Genomic DNA, 22251 nt, shown 5'->3' on the forward strand with positions numbered 1-22251 from the left:
TTGATATTTAGGTTTCTGTCTTCAGACAGGGCGGCTTGCTTGTTAATTTCCATCCTTCAATTCTGAGCTGTTTGCTTCCACAATTGACAAGTCCAAGACTGGCCGTAAGGAAAAGAACCATCATTGCTCTTGGTCATCTGGTTATGAGTTGTGGGAATATTGTATTCATTGATCTCATTGAGCACCTCTTGGCAGAGCTTTCTAAAAATGATTCAATGTCTACCACTAGGACTTATATACAGTGCATTGCTGCCATCAGTAGGCAGGCAGGTCACCGGATTGGTAAGTAAAAGCATGTGATAGTTGCATGTTCTACATGTATCTCTTGACTATATGGTATCTAAACATGTCATCAAATTATTTTGCAGGTGAATATTTAGAGAAGATAATTCCTCTTGTGGTTAAATTTTGTAACATTGATGATGATGAACTAAGAGAATACTGCATTCAGGCTTTTGAATCATTTGTTAGACGGTAGGTTAAAATGTGTTCGCGTTGACTCCTTCCAACACATGAGCCCAAATCTAGGGCCTGTTAAGCTGTCTTTATGGTTCTATGCCTGGCAAAAGCTCCTGGTGTGTCTGCCAGGTGTTCATAAAGCTCCATTTAATCCAATGGAGGCTCAGGATACCTTCCCGCGATCAGTGTTTGAGTTTCTGCAACCACATTAGTTTACTTGCATTTTTTCCTTGCGGTTTTGTGTGCATTTTTTGCATGCGGTTTTTCATGCGTTTTTGTCTCAAAAGTGAGTTGAGACACAAGCAGCAGAGCAAAAACTGTTTCCCAAAGCAAGGGGCCGAACACTTAACACATACAGACACAAAACAAAAATATATAAAGTTATAGCTACTGTAGATAGATGATAGAAATATCATATCCTGCATATATCTAATTTCCCAACACCTCCCTACATATTATAAGCTTTCACCCTTTAGTGCCTTTCATATGGCACTAAAAGGTGTTTATAATTGTTTAGCCTAAAAAATAATTTAAAAAAAGTGTGGGTCCCTCCTATTTTTAATAACCAGCAATGGTAAAGCCGACAGCTGTGAGCTGATATTATCAGGTTGGGAAGATCCATGGTTCTTGGGTCCTTCCTAGCCTACAAATGCTAACCCGCAGCCACGTCAGAAGTGGCACTATTAGATGCGCTAGTTCTGGCGCATTCTCTTTTTCTTCTCTGATTGCCTTAGTGCAGTGACAATTGGGGTAATGGTTTATTGGGTTGATGCCAGCTTATGTAGTGTCAGCTGGCTTCAAGCCCCCGGTGTTGGTAATGGAGAGGCGTCTATCGGACACCCTATTACTAACCCAGTAAGTATAAAGATAAAACTGTTTTTATTTAAAAAAAAAACAACAAAACTTCCCAACTTTTTTCCTGGTTTCCCAATTTAGTAAGAAAGCAGTTTCCTGCTTTGACGTGGTCCAGCGTAGCGTTTCCCACGACATTCCTTGATTACCTAGATCAAAGCCTATGGATACTCAAAATGAGGCTCCATAGACTTTGAGCAGTAGCTTCTTCACACTCACCCGAGACCCGGTGACTGATGAGCGATGACGTCAGGAATTTGCACAGGAGACTTCAGCGTACCCACAAGAGAAATTGACATGCTGCGACTTGGAAAAACGCACTGCAGGTGAATTTACACAGCTTAAAAACGCAGAGTGGGTATGCGATTTCTATTAATCCCATCACCTTTGCTTGTACAATAAACGCAGCATTTTGGACACGGCGAAATTGCGCTGCTTCGAGAACGCTAGTATCTCTGATTGTGGGAACATACCCTATGAGTGTGTTATTTTGGCCTTTGCTGTAATAATCTGTATATGTGCAGCCTTCCATGAGAGATGTACAGGTACTTTTCATACAATTAGTATATCATCAAAAAGTTAATTTATTTCAGTTCTTTAATACAAAAAGTGAAACTCCTAGTCATTACAAACAGTGTGATCTATTTCAAGTGTTTATTATTATTAATGTTGATGATTATGGCTTACATCCAGTGAAAACCCAAAAGTCATTATCTCAGTAAATTAGAATAATTAACAAAAAAACACCTGCAAAGGCGTCCTAAGCATTTAAAAAGGTCCCTTAGTATGTTTCAGTAGGCTCCACAATCATGGGGAAGACTGCTGACTTGACAGATGTCCAGAAGGCACTCATTGACACACTCCACAAGGAGGGTAAGCCACAAAAGGTCATTGCTAAAGACAGTTGAGCGGAAGGAAAAAGTGTGGTAGAAAAAGGTGCACAAGCAACCGGGATAACCGCAGCCTTGAAAGGATTAAGAATCGGCCATTCAAAAATTTGGGGGAGATTCACAAGGAGTGGACTGCTGCTGGAGTCATTACTTCAAGAGCCACCAAACACAGATGTATCCTGGACATGGGCTACAATTGTCGCATTCCTTGTGTCAAGCGACTCATTACCAATAGACAATGCCAGAAGCATCTTACCTGTGACAAGGAGAAAAGGAACTGGACTTTTGCTCAGTGGTCCAAGGTGTTATCAGATGAAAGTAAATTTTACATTTCATTTGGAAATCAAGGACCCAGAGTCTGGAGGAAGAGTGGAGACGCACACAATCCAATCTGCTTGAGGTCTAGTGTGAAGTTTCCACAATCAGTGATGGTTTGGGGAGCCATGTCATCTGCTGGTGTAGGTCAACTGTGTTTTATCAAGACCAAAGTCAGCACAGCCGACTACCAGGGAATTTTAGAGCACTTCATGTTTCCCTCTGCCGACAAGCTTTGTGGAGATGGAAATTTCATTCTCCAGCAGGACTTGGCACCTGTCCACACTGCCAAAAGCTCAATACCTGGTTTAAAAACAACAGTATCACTGTGCTTCATTGGCCAACAAACTGGTCTGACCTTAACCCCATAGAAAATCTATGGGGTATTGTCAAGAGGCAGATAGGTGACACAAGACCCAGCAATGCAGACAAGCTGTAGGCTGCTATCAAAGCAACCTGGGCTTCCATAACACCTCAGCAGTGCCACAGGCTGTTCGTCTCCATGCCACGCCGCATTGATGCAAAAGAAGCCCCAACCAAGTATTGAGTGCATTTACTGAACATACATTTCAGTAGGCCAACATTTCAGATTTTAACCTCTTTCTGACCTCGGAAGGGATAGTACGTCCAAGGTCAGATCCCCCGCTTTGATGCAGGGCTCCGGCGGTGAGCCCGCATCAAAGGAGGGACATGTCAGCTGTTTTGAACAGCTGGCATGTGCCCGCAATAGTGGCGGGTGAAATCGCGATTCACCCGCCGCTATTAACTAGTTAAATGCTGCTGTCAAACGCTGACAGCGGCATTTAATCGCCGACCCCCGTCACATGATGCATCAGAATGGTAACCATAGAGGTCCTTGAGACCTCTATGGTTACTGATCCCGGCTAGCTGTGAGCGCCACCCTGTGGTCGGCGCTCATAGCAAGCCTGTTATTAAGCTACATAGCAGTGATCTGATGATCGCTGCTATGTAGCAGAGCCGATCGAGTTGTGCCAGCTTCTAACCTCCCATGGAGGATATTGAAGCATGGCAAAAGTTTAAAAAAAAAAAAAAAAAAAAAAAAAAAAATGGAAAAATAAAAAAAAATATAAAAGTTTAAATCACCCCCCTTTCGCCCCATTCAAAATAAATCAATAAAAGAAAAAAATCAAACCTACACATATTTGGTATCGCCTCGTTCAGAATCACCCGATCTATCAATAAAAAAAAAAAAGGATTAACCAGATCGCTAAACGGCGTAGCGAGAGAAAAATTTGAAACGCCGGAATTACGTTTTTTTGGTTGCTGCGACATTGCATTAAAATGCAATAACGGGCGATCAAAAGAATGTATCTACACCAAAATGGTATCATTAAAAATTCCAGCTCGGCACGCAAAAAATAAGCCCTCAACCGACCCCAGATCATGAAGAATGGAGACGCTACGGAAAATGGCGCAATTTTTTTTTTTTTTAAGCAAAGTTTGGAATTTTTTTTTCACCACTTAGATAAAAGAGAATCTAGACATGTTTGGCGTCTATGAACTCGTAATGACCTGGAGAATCATAATGGCTGGTCAGTTTTAGCATTTAGTGAACCTAGTAAAAAAGCCAAACAAAAAACAAGTGTGAGATTGCACTTTTTTTTGCAATTTCACCGCACTTGGAATTTTTTTCCCGTTTTCTAGTACACGACATGCTAAAACCAATGATGTCGTTCAAAAGTAAAACTTGTTTTGTAAAAAATAAGCCCTCACATGGCCATATTGACGGAAAAATAAAAAAGTTATGGCTCTGGGAAGGAGAGGAGCGAAAAACGAACATGGAAAAACGGAAAATCCCAATGTCATGAAGGGGTTAAAATAATTTTTCAAGCTGGTGTTATAAGGTTTTCTAATTTACCAAGATAATGACTTAAGGGTTCTCATTGGCTGTAAGCCATAATCAACATTAATAGAAATAAACACTTGAAATAGATCACTCTATAATGACTCTATATAATGAGTTTCACTTTTTGTATTGAAGACCTGAAATAAAGTAACTTTTTGATGATCTAATGTTGCGAGAAGCACCTGTATTTCAGGAGCTTCTCCCAGCTTTTATTAAACATGGGCTCAAAATGTAATGTGAACAGGGTCTATACCTCAAATGTGAATGTCTTCAGGTCATACTGAGAATTCATCCACTTTAGAAAAAATAAAGTAGTAGGTTAAAAGTTAGACTTCCTCCTTGCTGCCCACCTCCAATAGCTGGAGGTGCTGCTCGACAGCACACTGTCTGCATCATTATTTTCAATGGCTTCATCCTTTTTTTTTTTTTTTTTTTTTTATGCTTGTATTTGGTGTTAAAAATAATTTTTGAAGGTGGGTTTCATTAAAAATTATTGTTTGGCTCTTTCATGTTTTCTTGTACAATTTAATGTTGTAGTCTTAAATCAGCTGAGAGGAGCACAGAAAAAGACAGTTACAAACTCTCCTTCCAGAACAAGTTCTATAACCAATTCCTAGTTTACTAACAATAGACACTGTAGGAAGCAGACTGTGCCATAAGTTTAAGGGGAACCCGTTGCTGTGAAAATGCAGGCAGCATGCTACAGAGCCGGGGAGCTGAGTAGACTGATACATAACTTTGTGAGAAAAGATTCAGTGTAACCTGTGTTTTATTCATTGTGCTTTCTGTGAATTTTTTTTTCAGTCCAGTGGGCAATCCTAAGTGATTGACAATGTTCTTTGTAAAGGTGCATATACAGGGATACCTGTCAATCATTAGTAGGACAGCCTACTAGACCAAAAATCTCAGAGCTGACTATTAATGATGACCCCATGGGTTATACGGAGTCTTTGTTAACAAAACTATATATTCTGCTTAGTTCCCCCTGCTCTATAACATGGTGGTTGTATATTGGTCTGCATTATCACGGTGATTCTCATTAAAGGGAACCAGACAGTTTCTCTAGGCCCCCCAAAACCACCACCATATATTTATTGCTACCATTATTCCCTTCCTAGTGAGCCTGTTTTATTGTCCTATTGATTTAATACATGATCCAAAAATGGTTCTCAATCGCTTCATTGGGAGAAACAGGAGACAATGGGTGTAGGCAAAAAAAGTTGTCTCCCCTTCAGCATGTTTCACTCACTAACTGGCACAAAACTAATCCGTTTTAGCTGGTCCCTACTTTAAGGCTATGTGCTCACTTTGCGGTTTTTGCTGCAGATCCGCAGCAGTTTCCCATGAGTTTACAGTACAATGTAAACCTATGGAAAACAAAAAACGCTGTGCACATGCTGCAGAAAAAAACGCGCGGAAACGCAGCGGTTTACATTCCACAGCATGTCAATTCTTTGTGCGGAATCCGCAGCGTTTTGGCACCTGCTCCATGTTAAAAAACCGCAGGTGTCTAAAACCGCAGTGGAAACCGCACAAAAAAACACGATAAATCCGCAGTACTTTTTGCACTGCGGATTTCAACAAATCCGCTGCGGAAAAATCCGCAGCAGAATCCGCAAAGTGTGCACATAGCCTAAGGGTATGTGCACACGATGCAGATTTAGTGAAGAATTGGTGCAGAACTGCACTGTGATTTACAGTACAATGTAAATCAATGTGAAAAAAAAAAGCTGTGCACATGGTGCAGAAAAACCTGCGCAGAAACGCTGCAGATTTCAAAGAAGTGCATGTCGCTTCTTTTGTGCAATTCTGCAGCGTTTCTGCACCCCTCCATGATAAAATCTGCACTGGTAAAATCTGCGCAGAAACTGCACAGAAACTACACAGAAACTGCATCAAATCTGCACCTGCGTTTTCTGCCAGGAGATGCAGATTTAGGCTATGTGCACACTTTGCGGATTCCACTGCGGATTTTTCCGCAGCGGATTTCCATAATCCGCAGTGAAAACCCGTCGCGGTTATGCGGTTTTCATCTGCATTTTCCTATTGGAGCTGGTGAAAATCCGCAGAAAAGAAGTGACATGCTGCGGAATGTAATCCGCTGCGTTTCCACGCGGCTTTTTCCGCAGCATGTGCACAGCGTTTTTTGTTTCCCATAGGTTTACATTGTACTGTAAACTCATGGGAAACTGCTGCGGACCCGCAGCTGCAGAAACGCTGCGGATCCGCAGCAAAATCCGCAAAGTGTGCACATGCCTTAGTGCAGAAAATTCTGCACCACATTTCCTACGTGTGCACATAGCCTAAGGCTTTTTTATTTATTTATTTTTTTTAAGTAATTTCTCCTTTTTCTTTCAGATCCATCATTGAGAGAAACAGTGGAATGTGTTACTATGTTATCCCACTCGTGACCGAGTGAGAACAGTGTGGAATCTGTCATATTGTCCCTTCTCAGGTCTGCATGGCAGGACCTTAACGCATGCAGGACGTTTAGGTGACCAGGCGGATGGTCCTTGCCTTTTCCCTATTCCAAGAGTTGTTTTTATAACTGCCATGGCAATATGCTAAGTAGTGGGTGACTAGAACTGGGGGCATTATTTTTCCACACTAATTGTTCCATTATATTATCACGCGACCTGTAGGTGTGAGTAACATAATTTGCAAAAGCGACTTGACTGCAGGCTCTTTGCAAATATCTCCCCTCTGATAATGCATGGTACCCCAGCTTCATCTGCACACTGTGCATGTCACTGGAGGCAGCAGTGATGTAGGACACAGCCACCCTAACCACGCACACCCTGGCTTCATCAGCGCTCTGGTGATGCCGGACTGCAGCCATTACCCATTGCTCTGCAAAACTGCTGGCTGTTAAGTTACAGGTGCCTCCTTGGGTGTAGGCAGTGTGCCAGTGATTCTGGGGTGCATACACCCAACTTACTGCACATTGTCTTGGAGGCAGAGATCTGCAAAGAGCTGGCTGTGATCCAAATCATGTTACTCATGCCCACAGTCGTGTGATAATTAGTTTGGAGAAACCAATGACCCTACTATCTGGCATACTGCCACCACAGTTTTATTTAAACGGTTTTTGGCATATACAGTGATCAATAAGACAATAAAATGGTCTTGTTAGGAAGGGTATCTTGGTAGCATTAGAAATGTGGTGGTGGTGCCTTGGAAAGCTGTAAAGTTCCCTTTAAAGAAAACCCATTTCAAAAAATGTTTTTTAGTCTAAACAACATGCAATAACAAAAAATGTAAAACAGTGGACATCAACTTAAGGCTCAGCATTAAAGGGAACCTGTCACCACGTTTTTGGAAGATGGGATAAAAATAGCGTTAAATAGGGGCAGAGGTGGGCATTACATTAGTGTGTTTGTTATGCGTTTATTACCCACCTAAGTTGCCGAAATACCTTTGCAAAGTCTCCGTTTTCGCCTGTCAATCAGGCTGGTCTGGTCAAAAGGGCGTCTTGTCTTCCCCCAGATTTTGCGTAGTTTTCCGTTGGTGGCGTAGTGGTGTGCGCATGCCCAAGGTCCCGAATCCTCTGCCAGGGGATTTAAAAAAGCGCGCTGTTCGTGATTTCATTGGTGATCGGTGGGCGCGGCCATCTTCCTTTGGCCGCGCGTGCGCAGAAGCGGCGCTCTGCTGGCCGCGGCTTCAGGAAAATGGCTGCGGGATGCCGCGCGTGCGCAGATGGATATCGCGGCGGCCATTTTCCTGAAGCCGCGGCCAGCAGAGCGCCGCTTCTGCGCACGCGCGGCCAAAGGAAGATGGCCGCGCCCACCGATCACCAAGGAAATAACGAACAGCGCGCTCTTTTAAATCCCCTGGCAGTGGATTCGGGACCTTGGGCATGCGCACACCACTACGCCACCAACGGAAAACTACGCAAAATCTGGGGGAAGACAACGCCCTTTTGACCAGACCAGCCTGATTGACAGGCGAAAACGGAGACTTTGCAAAGGTATTTCGGCAACTTAGGTGGGTAATAAACGCATAACAAACACACTAATGTAACGCCCACCTCTGCCCCTATTTAACGCTATTTTTATCCCATCTTCCAAAAACGTGGTGACAGGTTCCCTTTAAGTACAGTGTGTGTTGTTTTTTCCTTTGTAAATCTTCTGTGGTTAATATTCAGGGTCTAAAATTGATGGCTTTCTAGATTGGCTCCTGGCATGTAATGGTTTATGGTATTTAGGAGATTGTATTATCTGTACAGAGTGACATTGCACCTTAATCTTTCTTGTAGTTGCCCCAAGGAAGTATATCCACATGTTTCCACTATCATAAATATCTGTCTCAAGTACTTGACCTATGATCCCAATTACAACTATGATGATGAGGATGAAGATGAAAATGCGATGGATGCTGATGGTGTCGATGATGACGATCAAGGTATTGTGAACCAGTGACTAAGGCTGCTTTCACACTAGCGTCGGTACGGGGCTGTCGCGCTGCGTCGGCCCGACGTACCGACGCATACTGTGAAAAAAATGCCCGACGTGGGCAGCGGAAGCAGTCTTATGACGCTTCCGCTGCCCCATTGCAAGGTCCGGGGAGGAGGGGGCAGAGTAACTTTTTTTGTGGCGACGGTCCGCCAAAACACGACGCAACCGTCGCACGACGGTTGCGACGTGTGGCACTGCGTCGGTAATGTTAGTCTATGGGGAAAAAACGCATCCTGCAGACAACTTTGCAGGATGCGTTTTTTCTCCTAAACGACGCATTGCAACGTGCAGCCAAAAACGCTAGTGTGAAAGTAGCCTAAAAGTCATCCTGAAGTTATACTTCCTGCAAGCCAGCATATCTATCAAAAGAAAAACCCGCTGCCTGAAAGTTCTTCCTGTACTTTCCTTAAGGAATTGTCAATTATTGTAATGCAATCGCCTACCAAGTATGAATGAAGTGATGCTAAGTTTGGTGACATTAAGTGACTTTGTTATAACCTTCATGTAAAAGTGTGCCGCTATAATACATCTGTCTGGCCGCAGGTAGTGATGACGAGTACAGTGATGATGATGATATGAGCTGGAAGGTGCGACGTGCAGCTGCTAAGTGCCTGGATGCTGTGGTCAGCACTCGCCATGAGATGCTGCCAGAATTCTACAAGACTGTCTCTCCAGCACTAATAGCCAGGTTTAAGGAACGTGAAGAGAATGTTAAGGCTGATGTGTTCCATGCATATCTATCACTTCTCAAGCAAACGAGGCCAGTGCAAAGCTGGCTTTGTGACCCAGATGCAATGGAGCAGGGAGAGACGCCCTTGACGATGCTGCAGAGCCAGGTTGGGACTTTATTGCCTTTTATTTTATGTAATGCATTATTGAGTGGCTTTATTTTATATAATGTCAACTAATAGGAACTGTGCACAATACTTGGTGTTATGCAGTTGCAAGTCCTCACCTGATGTGTGAACGATCATGAGACAGCCTGAAGTCATATCAAGTATATGTCTCTTAATACCTGAGCACAAAGATAAAATAAAAGTTAAGGTCTTTTAAACTTGCTGATAATAGGACAGGAGCTTTTTTTATTCTTCAAAACGCTTGTTCCAATTTATTCATCAGGGTAAATAAATAGTGATGAGTGCAAGTGCTTGTTATTATAGTTTGCATAATGTGCTTGGGTATGCACCGTGTAACGTGGGTGCTCGAGTGACACGTTCGAGTCCCCTCGACCGCCCGTTTCGCAGCTGTTGAACAGCAACAAAACATGCGGGGATTGTTAACAGCCGCGAAACATGCAGTCGCGGGGACTAGAATGTGTCACTGGAGCACCCGCGATACTCATGCATATCCGATCACCCTAGCCAACCACGAGTAACGAGCACTTGCGCTCATCACTATAAATAATCACCTTACTCAATCTTTGCGACTGGATTTATATTTATGAAAATCACTTTTATTGGCAGCATGTCACCCTGTGTAACATGCTAACAAGTTTTTTTTTTTTTATACAGGGACAGAATTGTGATATTCATTGTATTGTTAATCAGCCCGTGTTAATAAAACGGTAAAGGAGCGCTGAATGCCTTGAATATTGTCAATCAGCACTTGTTACTGGCCAGTGTAAATGGGTCATAAGACAAAGATAAAAGAAAGTATGAATGAGTGGAGCAGTTTAGAAAAGTAAAATAAACCAATGCCCAGAACAGTTCAAAAAGATTAGTGGGTTCTGAGCATTCTGTCCCATGTCTGGGCGAGCGCCATACCCTCGAAGTGATGCAGAGAAGGTTTTCCACGAATTGGGTAGAGGCAGGTATGAGGAGAGCTTCTAATTCTTTTTGTTGTTTTTTTTTTTGCAAAGTTAACATTCAGAACCTAAGATAAAAACAGAATTAACATACCCTGCAGTATCTAAATAAATAGCATATAGTACTTGTAAATTACATGGGGTACTTGGTTGACATAGTTTTAATTAAAAAATAAAAACTTAAAAGCCATCCAACTGCAACAAGGTGTACCCAATAAGGAAGGTCCTATCTCTAATATTAAAACTCACCCTGTGTTAGCAGACGTAAGCAGAGCAGGACCCAGGCCTGACTGTTCAGACACCTGCTTATGGAAAAACTATATATAGACAAAATGCCCTCCCCAAATAAGAGGGGACCCCATACCTCTTTTTGTACAAAAAAAACCCCTGAAATAAAACCAAAGAAATGAGACAGAACATATTTTGGTATAAGTGCAACGTGTAGGTACACATTCACACTGTAGCCACCTAACAGAAAAAACTAACCTAAAACAAAATTAGCAGATACCCTCCAGTAAGTAAATAGTAATAGCACTTATAAATAACTTGGGGTACTTGGTTGACACTGTTTTGATTAAAAAGAAATAAAAAAAATTAAGCCTTCCCTGCTCGTCAAGATACACCCAATTGGGACGGTCCTATCTCTAAAATTAAAGGGGTTGTCCACTAGTAGGGCAACCCCTTCTCAATCTGAATGTTTCCCCCCCCCCCCCCCCAAAAAAAAAAAAAAAAATGAAAACTCCTAAACTCACCTCCCATGCTGGTGCCACTCCAATGGTGTCAGCACTTGCGTTAACTGTGACTTTGCGCCCAATCAACGCTGATGTCACTGTCCCCGCCTTCAGACGTATATGTAATTAAGGGTAAATGAGCGGTCAACTGCAGCTCTGCCTTCCTGTTGATTACTTTTACGTCCGAAGGTGGGGACAGTGATAGCCGAGCTGATTGGGTGCAGGGCTTTCTTGACATGACAACCTCACATGAGCCTGGGAACATGAGTGTTGACAACACTGGAATGGTGGCGGCACGGGAGGAAAGTATAGATGTTTTTAGTTTAATGGGGGGTGGGCTGACAAACCTTCAGATTGAGAAGTGGACCGTCCCTTTAAACCTCACCCTGTGTCAGCGGGTCATGAGGGGAGTTTCTGATTCCATTTTTTGGCAATGTTAGTAATAGTGTGTAAGAGTAATGTGGGCACTGTGGACTAAATAAATGCTTTTAAGATTGGTAACAGTGAGTTTTAATTCACTTAGCAATGAAAAGGTTTCTTAATTATTAGTCCATTATCATTCTTTGCTGTTTTACGTGCATCCTCCACCATAATGAAATTGCTTATTTTCTTAGCAATGGTTTCTACAACGTCACAGAAGTAGCATGACCCACTCCATCCTCTCCATCAGTAATCTTTATTTATATAGCGCCAACATACTCCGCAGCGCTTTACAATTCAACAGTTCATTAACATTAAAGTTAATACAATAATTAAAACAAAAATAATGGCAACCCTGCCCATAATAGCTTCCAATCTGTATCCTTTCCTCTGTTGTGAGCTGGCTGTTTTCCAGTCACATTGTGTATAAGTACATAAGATCCGGCATGCAGTTAGGACGTTATTAAATCTTTTTGGTGTGTGTCATTGTGCAGTTGAAAAAATACATGCGCTTGTCCGTGCAGTCAGCTTTGTCCCCCATATGCACAAAAGGATGTGCCAAAAAGGTTTCACGTCCTAATTGCAGGGTCTGTCTAATGCGACTAGTAAACATGGCGGTGTTGCATGACTGACGAGAAGTAGGCAAAGTGGACACTTTGCTAATGTAAGTAATTTTCAAAGTTCTTTATGTAACGAAACACCGCCTGTTGAAACACCTTTTGGAATTGACAGCTTAAAATTGAAGATCGTTTAGGCAGTATGCAATATTTCACCATCGCTAAGCCTCTGACCACGTGTACAGTCACTACATTTCCTTTGTGTATGTAGGTACCTAACATTGTTAAAGCGCTACATAAACAAATGAAGGAAAAAAGTGTGAAGACGCGGCAGTGTTGTTTTAATATGCTGACCGAGTTGGTGAATGTACTACCTGGGGCTCTGACACAGCATGTTCCTGTTCTTGTGCCAGGTAAGTGGCCATTTCCTTTCTGTGTTTCTTTTTGTCCCCCTTTCCCCAATCCTCAAAATATTCTATGTGGAGTGAAATTTTAAAATCCTGAAAAAAACCAAAATAAACCCTTTTCTATAATTTAATGGTTCATTACTTTATTTTTTATTTTTTTACAGGAATTATCTTTTCGTTAAATGACAAGTCAAGCTCTTCTAATCTGAAAATAGATGCTTTATCATGTTTGTATGTAATCCTCTGCAATCATTCTCCTCAAGTCTTCCATCCACATGTCCAGGCCTTGGTGGCACCTGTGGTGATCTGTGTCGGAGATCCCTTTTACAAAATCACATCTGAAGCCCTGTTAGTGGCTCAGCAGCTTGTGAAAGTCATTAGACCGCTGGACCAACCTTCTTCCTTCGATGCAAACCCATACATAAAAGATTTGTTTACATGTACAATCAAGAGGTTGAAAGCCGCAGATATTGATCAAGAAGTAAAAGAACGTGCAATCTCCTGCATGGGTCAAATAATCTGTAGTCTCGGGGATAATTTGGGAAGTGATCTCCCTAGTACCCTTCAAATCTTCCTTGAGAGACTGAAAAATGAGATCACTCGGCTTACTACAGTGAAGGCTCTAACTTTAATAGCTGGATCTCCATTGAAAATAGATCTGAGGCCAATCTTAGGAGAAGGAGTGCCAATCCTTGCCTCATTTCTCCGGAAGAATCAGAGGGCGTTAAAACTGGGCACTCTTTCTGCTCTAGACATCTTGATTAAAAATTATAGCGACAGCCTGACTGCTTCCATGATTGATGCAGTACTGGACGAGCTTCCGCCTCTCATTAGTGAAAGTGATATGCACGTGTCTCAGATGGCAATAAGCTTTCTGACCACATTAGCTAAAGTTTATCCATCTTCTCTATCAAAGATTAGTGGATCTATCCTTAATGAACTAATTGGCCTTGTGAGGTCACCATTACTTCAAGGAGGAGCTCTTAGCGCAATGTTAGAGTTTTTCCAAGCCTTAGTCGTGACATCAACTGCGAGTTTGGGCTACATGGATTTACTACGCATGCTGACCGGTCCAGTATATGCCCAGAGTACTTCTCTCACCCACAAGCAGTCGTACTATTCTATTGCCAAATGTGTGGCAGCACTCACTCGGGCATGCCCAAAAGAAGGACCAGCTGTTGTTGGTCAGTTTATCCAAGATGTTAAAAACTCTAGGTCTACAGACTCCATTCGCCTGTTGGCTTTGCTTTCTTTAGGTGAAGTTGGACATCACATTGATCTGAGTGGACAGATAGAGCTAAAATCTGTTATATTAGAAGCCTTTTCCTCTCCTAGCGAAGAAGTAAAATCTGCAGCATCTTACGCACTTGGAAGTATCAGTGTAGGCAACCTACCAGAGTATCTGCCATTTGTCTTACAAGAGATAACTAGTCAACCCAAAAGGCAGTACCTTCTACTTCATTCCTTAAAAGAAATAATAAGCTCTTCATCAGTAGTGGGCCTTAAGCCATATGTGGAAAATATCTGGTCTTTACTACTGAAACACTCTGAATGTGCTGAGGAAGGAACCAGGAATGTTGTTGCTGAATGCTTGGGCAAGCTGACATTGATAGATCCAGAGACGCTCTTACCACGCCTCAAAGGATACTTGGCGGCAGGTATGTGTAGAAATATTAGGCTTATAGTGTACAGTCTCGTAGCGGTACATAATCAGTTTTAATCATGAAAATACTGCTTAATTATAAGCAGTGCAGCATGGCTTCTTTTTAGAAATACCAGTGATATTCTTAATCACTTACGGCTGTATTTTAGCCATGTAACTGCAATACTGTTTCTTGCAGTAGTCTTTTAATTTGTGGACACTTAAAACTCAATATGGTTAATTATTTATCTGATTAAATACACTTCTGGACTCCCTTGCATGGTGAAACAAATATTTTGCCTTTTGGTACCTTTCAGCCTGGAACATTGACATATTGCCATGGTTTTCTATAACTATAATGGAGCTTTTATAGAGGTTGTCACATTTTAAATATTTTAGCCCACAGGCTCATTGATGATTAAATTAACAAACTGAGCTTTCTTCACCCTCTCTGGACCCAGTGCTAACTCTCACTCTGGTCTTTGTTGACTAACTTCAGTGGTGACCGTCACATTGGCAGTGCTGCAGCTAATCGCGGAGCTCAGAGGCTCATGCTGTCGATATAAGTTGAGCCGCTGAGCTCCCTGACTGTCTGCAGCCCTGTAAATGTGACGTCATTGATGCTGTTGATCAACAGTGAAAAAGTTGTTTCTAGACCTTGGAAGAGTAACTACAGCTCAATTTCTTACTTTATGCTATTAAGCCTGTGGGTTAAAAACATTTTTAAATCAGCACAACCCCTTTAAAAGCAACCATATACCGTAGCCCTTTCATTATGTGTATTGTATGTGTCATTTGGGCTCTCAATAATTTGGAAGTGATGGAATAAGGAAAGAAAAGTGGAAACGGAGGCATTTTGTTCTATTTTTGGCTAGGCATCTAATGTCAGCCATGGAGAGATGCAACTTCATATTGAGCGGAAGAGTTGCTTAACAAAAAAAAAAAAAATTGTTGGACATGTAGTGATCGTACACCAACAAAGTTATAATATGAGCATAGAATCTTTGCATGATACTCATTATGGGTTAGATGCCTCAGCTACTGTCGCACCATGGCAAAAGTTGTCTGCGCCATATCAGAATTAAGAGAATGAGCAAACTGTTTTAATGTCTGCAGATTTAGTACCCTCATAATGTTTTTTTTTTTTTTTTTTGTTGATTTCAAGGTTCATCATATGCACGGAGCTCTGTAGTAACAGCTGTTAAGTTTACAATTTCTGATCATCCTCAGCCCATTGATCCACTGCTGAAGAATTGCATTGGTAAGCTTCATATACTGATGATATATTCAATAGTCACTGAGGCAGAGGGAATTCATGTTGATACATGCCTATGTTTTTTTTTTTCACAGAACAGTTACAAAGTAAACATTTTTCACACCCCTTTATTACATCAAAATGTTTTTTCCCCCTATTCTGACAGGTGACTTTTTGAAGACCTTGGAGGATCCAGACTTAAATGTGAGACGAGTAGCCCTAGTGACCTTTAACTCTGCTGCACACAACAAGCCATCATTGATTCGAGATTTGCTTGATTCTGTGCTTCCTCATCTTTACAATGAAACGAAAGTCAGAAAAGAACTTATAAGAGAGGTTAGTGAAAGACATTATGGCTTTCCTACTATTATCTTTCCATCTGTATTCCAATGTATTTTGTATATTCAGGTGGAAATGGGTCCTTTCAAACACACGGTCGATGATGGTCTGGACATCCGGAAAGCTGCCTTTGAGTGTATGTACACCCTTCTTGACAGTTGTCTGGACAGGCTGGACATCTTTGAATTCTTAAACCATGTGGAGGATGGCTTAAAGGATCATTATGACATTAAGGTAATCAAAGAGTAGATTGCTTTTAAGTGAAGATAGACTTTAAAATGTTATAATATACACTGCTCAAAAAAATAAAGTGAACGCTAAAATACGGCATACTAAATCAGTGAATGAAATATTCCAGTTGCAAATCTTTATTCATTACATAGTAGAATGCATTGAGAACAATAGAACAAAAATGATGAATGTAAATCAAAATTGATATCACCTTGAAGTCTCGATTTAGATTGATACTCAACTTCAAAGTATAAAATAAAATTACAGTCTTATCCAACTTTTGAAATACCTCAAGACAATGAAATGATGCTTAGTAGTTCATGTGGCCACCATTTGCCTGTATTACCTCCCTACAACGCCTGGCCATGCGAGGCGGTGGATGTTCTCCTGTAGGATCTCTTCCCAGACCTGGATTAAAGCATCAGTGGTGCAACGTGGTGTTGATGGATGGAACAAGACATGGTGTCCCAGATGTGCTCGATTGTATCCAGGTCTGGAGAACGGGGGGGCCAGTCCATAGCACCAATGCCTTACTCATGCAAGAACTGCTGACACACTTCAGCCACATGAGGCCTAGCATTGTCATGCATCAGCTGGAACCCAGGGCCCACTGTACCTGGATATGGTCTCACTATGGGTCTGAGGATCTCCTCCTGGTACCTAATGGCAATCGGGGTACCTCTGACTAGCACATGGAGGGCTTTTCGGCCCTCCAAAGAAATGCCTCCCCACACAATTACTAACCCACTGCCAAAAACTGGTCATTTGGAGGATGTTGCAGGCAACAGAACGTTCTCCACGGCATCTCCAAACTTGTCACATGTGCTCAGTGTGAATCTGCTCTCAGCCATGAAGAACACAGGGCACCAATGTTGAATTTGCCAATCTCTGTTTCTGACAGTTTGAGCAGACACATGGATGTTACTTGCCTGCTGGAGGTCATTTTGCAGGTCTCTGGCATGTCTTCTGTTCCTCCTTGCACAAAGGAGGAAGTAGCTGTCCTGCTGCTGGGTTGCTGCCATCCTACAGCCCCCTTCACGTCTCCTATCTGCTCCATGCTGTGGACACTACGCTGACAGACACAGCTAATCTTGTCACAGCTCACATTGATGTGCCATCCTGAACCTGCACAACTTCTGTGGGTTGTTAGTGTAGCTCTAGGGGTGAGAGCAATGACAAAATGTAAAACTGACCAAAACGGCAGCCAAAAAGGAGGAGTTACATAGAAATGGTTTGTGGTCACCACCTGCTGAACTACTCCTTTATAGGGGTTCTCTTGTTCATTGACTATCATTTTTACTTGTTGTCTGTTCCATTTGCACAACAGCAGGAGAAATTGATTCATAATCAGTGTTGCTTCATAACTGGACACAGAAGTGTGATTGACTTGGAGTTACATTACATTGTGGTGTTTAAGTGTTCCCTTTATTTTTTTGAGCAGTTTATATACGTCCTGCAGATCAGTGGGTGTCCAGTCAGTCTATGAACCTGTACACCACTGTGGACCTGTGCTCATGCAGGATCTCGGCACTTGTCTCCCCCAGTCGGCACTTTGTAACAGTGTTTTGAGCGATCGGTAGAGGTCTCAGGTCCTGGATCAGGTGCTGGATGTTTATAAACCTTTCCATAATGTATATCTAAAGTGCAGTTACATTATCTAATTACTGTAGATTATTGCTAATCTAAACCTTTATTGAATTCAGAAACTACCAAAGTCTTATTTTTTTCTTTTTCTCTTGTACAGATGCTGACATTTTTAATGTTGGTAAGATTGTCTACCTTATGTCCGAGTGCTGTACTGCAGAGGCTGGATAGATTGGTGGAACCCTTGCGTGCCACCTGTACAACCAAGGTTTGTTACCTTTTTTCTATTCTCTTCAGATTTTCTCTTCTATTTTGGAGCAGTTCCCATATTAGAGCATTTTCACACTTTTGTATTCTGTTCAGTATTTTATATCAAAAGAGGTATTGACCGAAGTCCGAGAAAAGTTATAATGAAAACCTTCGCATCTCTTCTAATTTTATCGTACAAATGTTGATGCAAAATGCAGACCAAATTGCTGCTGTTTAACCCCTTTACAACCTTGGACGTATCCGTACGTTAGAATTTGTCACGTCGGTTGAGAAGAGGATTGGATCAGGGAAGACTGTGATCAATGAGTATATTAACTGTTAGCGTGCTTCTTAAAAGTTTTAGTGCAATCCAAGGTCTATCTAAATCCAGTTCTGCTGGCAAAACCACATATTTGCATTTTCAGATTTGAATTGTGGGATTTGTGTATAGAAAGGGCACAGAACTGGGTGCTGTGATCCTCTCATAAGGAGGTGTTTTTTTCCTTTCAGAGAATCTGGACTAATTTATTTATTTTATTTTTTAATTCTTGTAACCACTGCAATTAAAACCCACATAAAGCAGTGACCACTTTGACTTGCTCACTACATTACACTAGGTTAGAACATTATATAGCTTATTTAACAAGGGATTGTAAGCCATGTTAAAGCTTGGATAACACACATTTTTGTTTTTTTAATCTGCAGGTGAAGGCAAACTCAGTGAAACAAGAATTTGAGAAGCAAGACGAACTAAAGCGCTCAGCAATGCGAGCAGTGGCAGCACTTTTAACCATTCCTGAAGCAGAGAAGAGCCCCTTAATGAGTGAATTCCAGTCCCAGATCAGCTCAAATCCTGAACTTGCCACAATATTTGAAAGTATTCAAAAAGATACTTCGTCTGCCACCATGGAATTAATGGACACAACTTAAATATTCCTTAAGTGGGACCATAACATTGAACCATATAATGCACTGAAATTAAAAGGTTCTGAATAAGGCAAACGATTGAAAACTCGCGTATCAAGCTTCACAATGTTCCACATTCTATAAGGAGGGGGTTTGGCTTAATTCCATTGTTGCTTTTTGTAGCCTTTATTCCAAGACTATGTTTCCATAATAAAGAAGTTATTGGTTTAGCCATTTTAAAGATGGTTATCAATTAGAATATATTATGTATGGGAATACTTTCCAGAATCCATTTCCACTGTATTGTTTAGGATTAAAACTGTTAAAACGGACCATGAACATATTTTTATTCCATTTTTTGTCTCTGGTTTCAGAGCTGAGGACAAAACATTTAGATTTTTTTTTTTTTTATACTTCTGTTCCCTTCATTCCTGTACGTAAAAGGCTTCTGGCTTGCAGATCAAAGTCTTTGTAATATTTAATACATCAGACATAATTGAGAAGTTCCCTTTTAAATTTGTTGTGGAAGAATTCTATCCTTAATCTGCACTAGATTGCATGACTGGGTTCACACACAGTATATGATGTCTATAAGAGAGCATGCATTTCTACAGAAACTGCAGATTGTTTTCCGTGCAGTTTTAATGTTACAAATTTGAGAAGCATTTAAGTGTATTATAACCTTTTGTCCTAGCGTCTTTGCAGAACACTCAATAAGTAATAACCTATATTTCACCAAGGTTTTTATAAGTACTGTGAAAATATAGCTTTTGTTGAAGAATTGGCCAATTCCAACAGATGAAAACTGAAAAAAAAATAGAAGTGAAAATAATTGACATTTTGGAAATAATTGTGTTCATACTACATACCTGGGAACATCAATAAATAACTGGCTTATGTGCTCTTTTCATTTTGCATTTCTATTTCACAACTTTTCAGGTTTGTACGTTGTGACAATGTACCATACAAGGAGTAAGTGAAAAAAATATTCTGAATATAAACAAGGGGCCAAGGCTTCGTTCACGTGTTTATTTTAATCAGAGGAGCAGCGTGACAACTAAAATGAAAATGACCTGAACAATTCTACTAGTGAAATGAATGGTATGGCTATATACATCTTAGTATATCAGTAAAATTACCTCTCTTGTAGTACGGTAATCTGATGTGCTGGTGCTGAGAAATCAAGCTGTGAAACCACATGTAAATTAGCCAGGGGCATGGCTAGACTAATTTGCATGTGGCATAAAAGCTTGATTTCTCAGCGCTTGCACTTCAGATTACTAAACTGGTATAATTATTAGTGTTATACTAGGACCTCCACAGCCATACCTGCTAGTTTCACTACAAAATCATGCTGGCAAGATTCCTTATGTAGCAAAAAATAAAAAAAATAACCGGGTCTGACAATCTATTGATTATAATGAGGTCAGGCTTGTGTCCATGGGATGAAATGGTACACTATTTTGTGCTTTATTTAAAGGACCGACTCATAAAATATATAAAAAATTGGGTTCAGTAGTACAATGCTGCTGTAAATGTTTTCAGAAGAATTTGGGAAAGTTATGAAATGTCCTATAAATTTCGGTTCTGTTTCTGATCTTAGTGTCTCAGCTTTTAGGTGAGATGAATCTGTGCTACACTTTATGTACATGCTCCATAGTGAGGCCATTCTGTGGGGTCGGGGAAATAGGAGTCTGAGGTTTGGCTTACCAACTCCACCGCCCTGCTTAATCTACAGCGGAGGCTCAAGACAGCCTCAATTGCCAATGTGAACATACCAAAACTGTAATATCAGACTGCTTTAGGCAAGAGTGATGGTTTTTCTGGGGAGGATAGGAGGGGATATAATGTTTTGTTTTCCTGTCATAAAGAACTCCATAATAACATTTGCCTCAGATTTGTATTTCTTAACTAGACATGCAATACTTCTAGGAGAGAATACCTCTGGCGGGTTAATATTTGAAAATCCTGTATGCAATCCCAAAAATACCTAAATTTTGCTCATGTTGGGTATTTAAAAAAGAAATGATAGTTTTAAATAAATTTTAAATCTACTATTTGTTCAGTATACATGTTACATTAAAGCAATCTAGTGTTAAAATGTATCCAAAGTTCCAGGAAGCCAGTATCTTGTCTACTAAATACTTTGCCCATTAAAAAATGGCAGTATTCCTGTACCTTGAATAATACCGGTGTTTACTCTGAAATTGTTTTGTGACTCAGAAGTGGTTGTGATAAACCATCTGACCTAACAGTTTATTCTATAAAATGAGACCAACTTCAGAATTGTTGCTCTCCCACTATTAAAGGTGTAGCTGTATTCTGTTTCTTTCTTATAAGACACAAGAAAAACATGGAAACATAACTTATAAAACTTATGATACACCTGATATTACTGAACGCGAGTGCTTGTATTGAATAATTGTGGAGCTCTGTCTGTGTGTGGCACAAAATCCAAGAGATGTGGCTAGTAGAAGTTAGTATTCTTCTGCAGGACTCCTTGAAGCACAAGACTAAACTGGGCATTTGGATGCTATGCTAATTTATTTAAGTTGCGGAAGCAAGTAAAATGCTTGTTTGGTCAATGATTTCTAATCTTTCCTAAAAATAATCATTCTCTGCAGCACTTCTTATGTAAACAGGACATGTGCTACTGAGAGCAATAATATTCTTTGTACGCATAATGCTAGGTTTGTCTTATCAGGCTATTAAATGATGGCCGTGTGACAGTCGTATAATGACTGCAGTTGGCCAGTGTAAATACAGGCAGTCTCAAAATAAGACTTGTAAGCAAATGTGGGAGGATGCTTCTTTGAGATAAAATGTTACAGCTCTACATGCATGCGTCCTGGCAGGCACTTTTGATGGCATGTAATCAGAGCTGTTTATACTAGATACTGTACTTGGCATACGACCATGTTTGCTCACCACTAGTTCATACCTTTTTTCTCTGATGTTGGAGCCGCCACTTGAGTATAAAAATGGATATTGTTTAGTTAGAGACATACATTATAAAAGAATTAAAAACAAACCTAACACGCTTATTTTTGATGTACATGACTAATGCTAGGTGAACTGCATCCATGAAGACCTTGCTATTGCTATGGATTAGAGGTTCACAAAGTCCAATGCTCAATTGTTTCAGTCCCAAGTTTCTGTTCATGGTTCCATTATTTGTTACATACTTACTAGTGATGAGCGAGTATACTCGGTACTCGAGATTTCCAGAGCACGCTCGGGTGACCTCTGAGTATTTTTCAGTGCTCGGAGATTGTTTTCCTCACCTCAG

General features: G+C 40.9%; 1 protein-coding gene across 1 annotated transcript in view; it reads left to right on the forward strand.

The window, feature by feature from the left end:
* The window catches only part of CAND1 (cullin associated and neddylation dissociated 1), a 48591-nt gene extending 28719 nt beyond the window's left edge, over nt 1-19872 (forward strand). The window contains exons 5-15 of the mRNA XM_077265218.1: nt 26-282; nt 369-474; nt 8639-8784; nt 9381-9673; nt 12621-12762; nt 12921-14414; nt 15564-15659; nt 15820-15989; nt 16062-16226; nt 17968-18075; nt 18762-19872. Of these exons, the coding sequence (XP_077121333.1) occupies nt 26-282; nt 369-474; nt 8639-8784; nt 9381-9673; nt 12621-12762; nt 12921-14414; nt 15564-15659; nt 15820-15989; nt 16062-16226; nt 17968-18075; nt 18762-18986 (3202 nt within the window). The 3' untranslated portion in view covers nt 18987-19872. The remainder of the gene's footprint in view (nt 1-25; nt 283-368; nt 475-8638; nt 8785-9380; nt 9674-12620; nt 12763-12920; nt 14415-15563; nt 15660-15819; nt 15990-16061; nt 16227-17967; nt 18076-18761) is intronic.
* Nucleotides 19873-22251: the final 2379 nt, after the last annotated feature.

Source organism: Ranitomeya variabilis, chromosome 5 (genome assembly GCF_051348905.1).
Source record: "Ranitomeya variabilis isolate aRanVar5 chromosome 5, aRanVar5.hap1, whole genome shotgun sequence".
Taxonomy (NCBI): Eukaryota; Metazoa; Chordata; class Amphibia; order Anura; family Dendrobatidae; genus Ranitomeya; species Ranitomeya variabilis.